General features: G+C 47.8%; 1 protein-coding gene across 1 annotated transcript in view; it reads left to right on the top strand.

Moving 5' to 3' along the window:
• LOC115127801 (lysyl oxidase homolog 4-like) overlaps positions 1 to 10,000 on the top strand; it is a 52,461-nt gene that overhangs the window by 15,166 nt on the left and 27,295 nt on the right. Inside the window, exons 5-7 of the mRNA XM_065001234.1 lie at positions 6,958 to 6,996; positions 7,871 to 8,084; positions 8,992 to 9,172. Coding sequence (XP_064857306.1) covers positions 6,958 to 6,996; positions 7,871 to 8,084; positions 8,992 to 9,172 — 434 coding nt within the window. The remainder of the gene's footprint in view (positions 1 to 6,957; positions 6,997 to 7,870; positions 8,085 to 8,991; positions 9,173 to 10,000) is intronic.

The raw sequence follows: 10,000 nt of genomic DNA, 5'->3' as shown, positions 1-10,000 counted from the left end.
GTATGTGTGTGTTGACCTGGCTTTACAATAGGAACATTCAGATCCCTCACTAGGGCATTGTGGGTAACCACAGAAGCACTAGGTCTCCCCGGCCTGTTCTCTATGAGAACAGACGGTTTTATTTACATTTCAACTTAACCTGACAGAGAGAGAGAGGGAGGGAGGGAGGGAGGGAGGGAGGGAGGGAGGGTGGGGGACACTAGGTCAAGGCACCCCTGATTGTAGAAACAGTAGAGGAGGGCTGGGAGAGGTATTAACCAGTATTCTGTCTGTAGAGGAGGACTGGTAGAGGTATTAACCAGTATTCTGTCTATAGAGGACTGGTAGAGGTATTAACCAATATTCTGTCTATAGAGGAGGGCTGGTAGAGGTATTAACCAGTATTCTGTCTATAGAGGAGGGCTGGTAGAGGTATTAACCAGTATTCTGTCTATAGAGGGCTGGGAGAGGTATTAACCAGTATTCTCTCTATAGAGGAGGACTGGTAGAGGTATTAACCAGTATTCTGTCTATAGAGGAGGACTGGTAGAGGTATTAACTAGTATTCTGTCTATAGAGGAGGACTGGTAGAGGTATTAACCAGTATTCTGTCTGTAGAGGAGGGCTGGTAGAGGTATTAACCAGTATTCTGTCTGTAGAGGAGGACTGGTAGAGGTATTAACCAGTATTCTGTCTATAGAGGAGGGCTGGTAGAGGTATTAACCAGTATTCTGTCTATAGAGGAGGACTGGTAGAGGTATTAACCAGTATTCTGTCTATAGAGGAGGGCTGGTAGAGGTATTAACCAGTATTCTGTCTATAGAGGAGGGCTGGTAGAGGTATTAACCAGTATTCTGTCTGTAGAGGGCTGGTAGAGGTATTAACCAGTATTCTCTCTATAGAGGAGGGCTGGTAGAGGTATTAACCAGTACTCTGTCTGTAGAGGAGGGCTGGTAGAGGTATTAACCAGTATTCTGTCTATAGAGGAGGGCTGGTAGAGGTATTAGCCAGTATTCTGTCTGTAGAGGAGGACTGGTAGAGGTATTAACCAGTATTCTGTCTGTAGAGGAGGACTGGTAGAGGTATTAACCAGTATTCTGTCTATAGAGGAGGGCTGGTAGAGGTATTAACCAGTATTCTGTCTATAGAGGAGGGCTGGTAGAGGTATTAACCAGTATTCTGTCTATAGAGGAGGGCTGGTAGAGGTATTAACCAGTATTCTGTCTATAGAGGAGGGCTGGTAGAGGTATTAACCAGTATTCTGTCTGTAGGGGAGGGCTGGTAGAGGTATTAACCAGTATTCTGTCTATAGAGGACTGGTAGAGGTATTAACCAGTATTCTGTCTGTAGAGGAGGACTGGTAGAGGTATTAACCAGTATTCTGTCTATAGATGAGGGTTGGTAGAGGTATTAACCAGTAATCTGTCTATAGAGGAGGACTGGTAGAGGTATTAACCAGTATTCTGTCTATAGAGGAGGGCTGGTAGAGGTATTAACCAGTATTCTGTCTATAGAGGAGGGCTGGTAGAGGTAGTAACCAGTATTCTGTCTATAGAGGAGGGCTGGTAGAGGTATTAACCAGTATTCCGTCTGTAGAGGAGGGCTGATAGAGGTATTAACCAGTATTATGTCTATAGAGGAGGGCTGGTAGAGGTATTAACCAGTATTCTGTCTATAGAGGAGGGCTGGTAGAGGTATTAACCAGTATTCTGTCTATAGAGGAGGGCTGGTAGAGGTATTAACCAGTATTCTGTCTATAGAGTGCTGGTAGAGGTATTAACCAGTATTCTGTCTGTAGAGGAGGGCTGGTAGAGGTATTAACCAGTATTCTGTCTGTAGAGGAGGGCTGGTAGAGGTATTAACCAGTATTCTGTCTATAGAGTGCTGGTAGAGGTATTAACCAGTAATCTGTCTGTAGAGGAGGGCTGGTAGAGGTATTAACCAGTATTCTGTCTGTAGAGGAGGGCTGGTAGAGGTATTAACCAGTATTCTGTCTATAGAGGAGGGCTGGTAGAGGTATTAACCAGTATTCTGTCTATAGAGGAGGGCTGGTAGAGGTATTAACCAGTATTCTGTCTATAGAGGAGGGCTGGTAGAGGTATTAACCAGTATTCTGTCTATAGAGGAGGGCTGGTAGAGGTATTAGCCAGTATTCTGTCTGTAGAGGAGGACTGGTAGAGGTATTAACCAGTATTCTGTCTGTAGAGTAGGGCTGGTAGAGGTATTAACCAGTATTCTGTCTATAGAGGAGGGCTGGTAGAGGTATTAACCAGTATTCTGTCTATAGAGGGCTGGTAGAGGTATTAACCAGTATTCTGTCTATAGAGGGCTGGTAGAGGTATTAACTGTAGAGGAGGGCTGGTAGAGGTATTAACCCGTATTCTGTCTGTAGAGTAGGGCTGGTAGAGGTATTAACCAGTATTCTGTCTATAGAGGAGGGCTGGTAGAGGTATTAACCAGTATTCTGTCTATAGAGGGCTGGTAGAGGTATTAACCAGTATTCTGTCTGTAGAGGAGGACTGGTAGAGGTATTAACCAGTATTCTGTCTATAGAGGGCTGGTAGAGGTATTAACCAGTAATCTGTCTGTAGAGGAGGACTGGTAGAGGTATTAACCAGTATTCTGTCTATGGAGGAGGGCTGGTAGAGGTATTAACCAGTATTCTGTCTATAGAGGAGGGCTGGTAGAGGTATTAACCAGTATTCTGTCTATAGAGGAGGGCTGGTAGAGGTATTAACCAGTATTCTGTCTATAGAGGAGGACTGGTAGAGGTATTAACCAGTATTCTGTCTATAGATTGCTGGTAGAGGTATTAACCAGTATTCTGTCTATAGAGGAGGACTGGTAGAGGTATTAACCAGTATTCTGTCTATAGAGGAGGGCTGGTAGAGGTATTAACCAGTATTCTGTCTATAGAGGAGGGCTGGTAGAGGTATTAACCAGTATTCTGTCTATAGAGGAGGACTGGTAGAGGTATTAACCAGTATTCTGTCTATAGAGGGCTGGTAGAGGTATTAACCAGTATTCTGTCTATAGAGGAGGGCTGGTAGAGGTATTAGCCAGTATTCTGTCTGTAGAGGAGGACTGGTAGAGGTATTAACCAGTATTCTGTCTATAGAGGGCTGGTAGAGGTATTAACCAGTAATCTGTCTGTAGAGGAGGACTGGTAGAGGTATTAACCAGTATTCTGTCTATGGAGGAGGGCTGGTAGAGGTATTAACCAGTATTCTGTCTATAGAGTGCTGGTAGAGGTATTAACCAGTATTCTGTCTGTAGAGGAGGGCTGGTAGAGGTATTAACCAGTATTCTGTCTGTAGAGGAGGGCTGGTAGAGGTATTAACCAGTATTCTGTCTATAGAGTGCTGGTAGAGGTATTAACCAGTAATCTGTCTGTAGAGGAGGGCTGGTAGAGGTATTAACCAGTATTCTGTCTGTAGAGGAGGGCTGGTAGAGGTATTAACCAGTATTCTGTCTATAGAGGAGGGCTGGTAGAGGTATTAACCAGTATTCTGTCTATAGAGGAGGGCTGGTAGAGGTATTAACCAGTATTCTGTCTATAGAGGAGGGCTGGTAGAGGTATTAACCAGTATTCTGTCTATAGAGGAGGGCTGGTAGAGGTATTAGCCAGTATTCTGTCTGTAGAGGAGGACTGGTAGAGGTATTAACCAGTATTCTGTCTGTAGAGGAGGGCTGGTAGAGGTATTAACCAGTATTCTGTCTGTAGAGTAGGGCTGGTAGAGGTATTAACCAGTATTCTGTCTATAGAGGAGGGCTGGTAGAGGTATTAACCAGTATTCTGTCTATAGAGGGCTGGTAGAGGTATTAACCAGTATTCTGTCTGTAGAGGAGGACTGGTAGAGGTATTAACCAGTATTCTGTCTATAGAGGGCTGGTAGAGGTATTAACCAGTAATCTGTCTGTAGAGGAGGACTGGTAGAGGTATTAACCAGTATTCTGTCTATGGAGGAGGGCTGGTAGAGGTATTAACCAGTATTCTGTCTATAGAGGAGGGCTGGTAGAGGTATTAACCAGTATTCTGTCTATAGAGGAGGGCTGGTAGAGGTATTAACCAGTATTCTGTCTATAGAGGAGGACTGGTAGAGGTATTAACCAGTATTCTGTCTATAGATTGCTGGTAGAGGTATTAACCAGTATTCTGTCTATAGAGGAGGACTGGTAGAGGTATTAACCAGTATTCTGTCTATAGAGGAGGGCTGGTAGAGGTATTAACCAGTATTCTGTCTATAGAGGAGGGCTGGTAGAGGTATTAACCAGTATTCTGTCTATAGAGGAGGACTGGTAGAGGTATTAACCAGTATTCTGTCTATAGAGGAGGACTGGTAGAGGGTATTAACCAGTATTCTGTCTATAGAGGGCTGATAGAGGTATTAACCAGTATTCTGTCTGTAGAGGAGGGCTGGTAGAGGTATTAACCAGTATTCTGTCTATATAGGACTGGTAGAGGTATTAACCAGTATTCTGTCCGTAGAGGAGGACTGGTAGAGGTATTAACCAGTATTCTGTCTATAGAGGAGGGTTGGTAGAGGTATTAACCAGTATTCTGTCTATAGAGGAGGGCTGGTAGAGGTATTAACCAGTATTCTGTCTATAGAGGAGGACTGGTAGAGGTATTAACCAGTATTCTGTCTATAGAGGAGGACTGGTAGAGGGTATTAACCAGTATTCTGTCTATAGAGGGCTGATAGAGGTATTAACCAGTATTCTGTCTGTAGAGAAGGGCTGGTAGAGGTATTAACCAGTATTCTGTCTGTAGAGGAGGACTGGTAGAGGGTATTAACCAGTATTCTGTCTATAGAGAAGGGCTGGTAGAGGTATTAACCAGTATTCTGTCTATAGAGAAGGGCTGGTAGAGGTATTAACCAGTATTCTGTCTATAGAGGAGGACTGGTAGAGGGTATTAACCAGTATTCTGTCTATAGAGAAGGGCTGGTAGAGGTATTAACCAGTATTCTGTCTATAGAGAAGGGCTGGTAGAGGTATTAACCAGTATTCTGTCTGTAGAGGAGGGCTGGTAGAGGTATTAACCAGTATTCTGTCTATAGAGGAGGACTGGTAGAGGGTATTAACCAGTATTCTGTCTATAGAGGGCTGTTAGAGGTATTAACCAGTATTCTGTCTGTAGAGGAGGGCTGGTAGAGGTATTAACCAGTATTCTGTCTATAGAGGACTGGTAGAGGTATTAACCAGTATTCTGTCTGTAGAGGAGGACTGGTAGAGGTATTAACCAGTATTCTGTCTATAGAGGAGGGCTGGTAGAGGTATTAACCAGTATTCTGTCTATAGAGGAGGACTGGTAGAGGTATTAACCAGTATTCTGTCTATAGAGGAGGGCTGGTAGAGGTATTAACCAGTATTCTGTCTATAGAGGAGGGCTGGTAGAGGTATTAACCAGTATTCTGTCTATAGAGGAGGGCTGGTAGAGGTATTAACCAGTATTCCGTCTGTAGAGGAGGGCTGATAGAGGTATTAACCAGTATTCTGTCTATAGAGGAGGACTGGTAGAGGTATTAACCAGTATTCTGTCTATAGAGGGCTGGTAGAGGTATTAACCAGTATTCTGTCTGTAGAGGAGGGCTGGTAGAGGTATTAACCAGTATTCTGTCTGTAGAGTAGGGCTGGTAGAGGTATTAACCAGTATTCTGTCTATAGAGGAGGACTGGTAGAGGTATTAACCAGTATTCTGTCTATAGAGGAGGACTGGTAGAGGGTATTAACCAGTATTCTGTCTATAGAGAAGGGCTGGTAGAGGTATTAACCAGTATTCTGTCTATAGAGGAGGACTGGTAGAGGTATTAACCAGTATTCTGTCTATAGAGGGCTGGTAGAGGTATTAACCAGTATTCTGTCTGTAGAGGAGGGCTGGTAGAGGTATTAACCAGTATTCTGTCTGTAGAGTAGGGCTGGTAGAGGTATTAACCAGTATTCTGTCTATAGAGGAGGACTGGTAGAGGTATTAACCAGTATTCTGTCTATAGAGGAGGACTGGTAGAGGGTATTAACCAGTATTCTGTCTATAGAGAAGGGCTGGTAGAGGTATTAACCAGTATTCTGTCTATAGAGAAGGGCTGGTAGAGGTATTAACCAGTATTCTGTCTGTAGAGGAGGACTGGTAGAGGGTATTAACCAGTATTCTGTCTATAGAGAAGGGCTGGTAGAGGTATTAACCAGTATTCTGTCTATAGAGAAGGGCTGGTAGAGGTATTAACCAGTATTCTGTCTATAGAGGAGGACTGGTAGAGGGTATTAACCAGTATTCTGTCTGTAGAGGAGGACTGGTAGAGGGTATTAACCAGTATTCTGTCTATAGAGAAGGGCTGGTAGAGGTATTAACCAGTATTCTGTCTATAGAGAAGGGCTGGTAGAGGTATTAACCAGTATTCTGTCTATAGAGGAGGACTGGTAGATGGTATTAACCAGTATTCTGTCTATAGAGAAGGGCTGGTAGAGGTATTAACCAGTATTCTGTCTATAGAGAAGGGCTGGTAGAGGTATTAACCAGTATTCTGTCTGTAGAGGAGGGCTGGTAGAGGTATTAACCAGTATTCTGTCTATAGAGGACTGGTAGAGGTATTAACCAGTATTCTGTCTATAGAGAAGGGCTGGTAGAGGTATTAACCAGTATTCTGTCTATAGAGGAGGACTGGTAGAGGTATTAACCAGTATTCTGTCTATAGAGGAGGGCTGGTAGAGGTATTAACCAGTATTCTGTCTATAGAGAAGGGCTGGTAGAGGTATTAACCAGTATTCTGTCTATAGAGAAGGGCTGGTAGAGGTATTAACCAGTATTCTGTCTATAGAGAAGGGCTGGTAGAGGTATTAACCAGTATTCTGTCTATAGAGAAGGGCTGGTAGAGGTATTAACCAGTATTCTGTCTATAGAGAAGGGCTGGTAGAGGTATTAACCAGTATTCTGTCTGTAGAGGAGGGCTGGTAGTAATACTCTTCTGTTTCTTTCAGGAAACTATGGGACGCCAAGTTGGCAGATCCCTCTACAAGGTACATATCTGCTTGTTTGGTTTTTATTTTTATTGTTTGTTCTCTGCCTGTCTTTCATTTGTCATAGTGGTGATGATTAATATTTCTCTCTCCCTTCTTCCCCTCCCCTTCTCTCTCTCTCCCTTCTTCCCCTTCCCTCTCTCCCCTCCCCTTCTCTCTCTCTCCCTTCTTCCCCTCCCCTTCTCTCTCTCTCACTTCTCCCCCTCCTCTCCTCTCCCCTCCCTCTCTCGCCTCCCCTTCTCTCTCCCTTCTATCCCTGTCCTCCCCTCTCTCCCCTCCCCTTCTCTCTCTCTCCCTTCTTCCCCTGTCCTCCCCTGTCCTCCCCTCTCTCCCTCCCCTTCTCTCTCTCTCCCTTCTTCCCCTGTCCTCCCCTCCCCTCTCTCCCCTCCCCTTCTCTCTCTCTCCCTTCTTCCCCTGTCCTCCCCTGTCCTCCCCTCTCTCCCCTCCCCTTCTCTCTCTCTCCCTTCTTCCCCTGTCCTCCCCTCTCTCCCCTCCCCTTCTCTCTCTCTCCCTTCTTCCCCTGTCCTCCCCTCCCCTCTCTCCCCTCCCCTTCTCTCTCTCTCCCTTCTTCCCCTCCTCTCCTCTCCCTCCCCTCTCCTCTCCTCTCCTCTCCTCTCCTCTCCCCTCTCCTCTCCCCTCTCCTCCTCTCCTCTCCTCTCCTCTCCCTTCCCCTCCCATTCTCTCTCCCTTCTTCCCCTCTCCTCCTCTCCTCTCCCCTCCTCTCCTCTCCTCTCCCTTCCCCTCCCATTCTCTCTCCCTTCTTCCCCTCCTCTCCTCTCCTCTCCTCTCCTCTCCCTTCCCCTCCCCTCCCCTCCCCTCCCCTCACCCTCTCTCCCCTCCCCTTCTCTCTCCCTCCTCCCACTCTCCCCTCCAGACTAGCAGGTCTGTCCAGTAAGAAGGGTTACTGGGTAGAGCAGGTCAAGTGTTTGGGTACGGAGCCTGTCCTCTCCCAGTGCCACTCCCAGCTCTCCCTCCCCAGGAACCAGGTCACCTGTCAGGGGGGCATGTACGCCGTGGTGCGCTGTGTACCTGGACACCAGTTCACACGCCTCTCCTCGGGGAGACCGCCCGCTCCCCCCGACGTCCAGGTAAGGAGGGAGAGAGGGAGGGAGAGTGGGCGAGAGAGAAGAGAGAAAGGGAGAGAAAGAAGAGAAGGAGAGGGGGGACAGGGAGGAGAGGGGGGACAGGAAAGAGAGGGTGGACAGGAATCAGAGGGGGTGGCAGGGAAGAGAGGGGGACAGGGAGGAGAGGGGGACAGGGAAGAGAGGGGGACAGGGAGGAGGGGGGCAGGGAGGAGAGGGGGACAGGGAAGAGAGGGGGACAGGGAGGAGAGGGGGACAGGGAGGAGAGGGAGGACAGGGAAGAGAGGGAGGACAGGGAGGAGAGGGAGGACAGGGAGGAGAGGGAGGACAGGGAAGAGAGGGTGGACAGGGAGGAGAGGGAGGACAGGGAAGAGAGGGTGGACAGGGAGGAGAGGGAGGACAGGGAAGAGAGGGTGGACAGGGAGGAGAGGGAGGACAGGGAAGAGAGGGAGGACAGGGAGGAGAGGGGGGACAGGGAAGAGAGGGAGGACAGGGAGGAGAGGGAGGACAGGGAAGAGAGGGAGGACAGGGAAGAGAGGGTGGAGAGGGAAGAGAGGGAGGACAGGGAAGAGAGGGAGGACAGGGAAGAGAGGGAGGACAGGGAGGAGAGGGGGGACAGGGAAGAGAGGGAGGACAGGGAAGAGAGGGAGGACAGGGAAGAGAGGGTGGAGAGACGACGAGTAAGAAACCTGTTCTGGTAGTTGGGTCTCACGTTTATTCTAAATAATAAAGGACTCCGCGTTCAGGCTTTCCTCTGAATGAAAACCTCTCTTATCTTCACCTGCACAGCTATTATTGACAAATCATCCCTTGGGCAATTCTTATGACTCACACTTTTACCTCACCCTTCTCTCCCCCCTCCTACCCCTCTCTCACTCCTCTCCCCTTCCCCCTCCCCTCTCTCCTCCTCTAGCTGGGGGTGCGTCTGAAAGCAGGCCCCAGGCTGGGGGAGGGCAGGGTGGAGGTACTGAGAGAGGGGAAGTGGGGGACCGTGTCGGACCACCTGTGGGACCTGAAGGCAGCCAGTGTGGTCTGCAGGGAGCTGGGGTTCGGATCGGCCAAGGAGGCTCTCAACAAGGCCCAGCTGGGACAGGGTAAGGGTTGTAGGGGTGTCACACACACATGGTCACATGGTCACATGGTCGCATGGTCACATGGTCGCATGGTCACATGGTCACATGGCCACATGGTCGCATGGTCACATGGTCACATGGTCACATGGTCACATGGTCACATGGCCACATGGTCACATGGTCGCATGGTCACATGGTCGCATGGTCACATGGTCAGCCCCTCACTGCTCCTGGGTAGAAGCTGCTGTTAACCACAGATCTGTGATCAGCCCCTCACTGCTCCTGGGTAGAAGCTGCTGTTAACCACAGATCTGTGATCAGCCCCTCCTGCCCCAAATCCTGAACATCAGGGAGGTTGACCTTAGATCTGCTTTATACTAAACATCCGTTTCCCTTAACACACACACACACACACACACACACACACACACACACACACACACACATGGACGCACACACACACACACACACACACACACACACACTAACATGGACGCACACACCACACACACACACACACACACACACACACACACACACACACACACACATGGACGCACACACACACACACACACACACACACACACACACACACACATGGACGCACACACCACACACCACACACCACACACCACACACACACACACATGGACGCACACACACACACACACACACCACACACACACTTGCTAAGGCCCATATAAATCAAACTATGTATTGAAACTGACCATATTAAACCCGGACAAATAAACTGACTGGAAGTATTATTTACAAAATGGCGTCTCCTAATTGGTTGAGATTATTGTAGTGGAACACTACCCATGACGGTTTAGCTATACTAAACATCC

The sequence above is a fragment of the Oncorhynchus nerka genome, linkage group LG15, assembly GCF_034236695.1.
Source record: "Oncorhynchus nerka isolate Pitt River linkage group LG15, Oner_Uvic_2.0, whole genome shotgun sequence".
Taxonomy (NCBI): Eukaryota; Metazoa; Chordata; class Actinopteri; order Salmoniformes; family Salmonidae; genus Oncorhynchus; species Oncorhynchus nerka.
The sequence above is the reverse complement of the archived record's forward strand: the minus strand, read 5'-3'. Positions and strand labels throughout refer to the sequence as shown.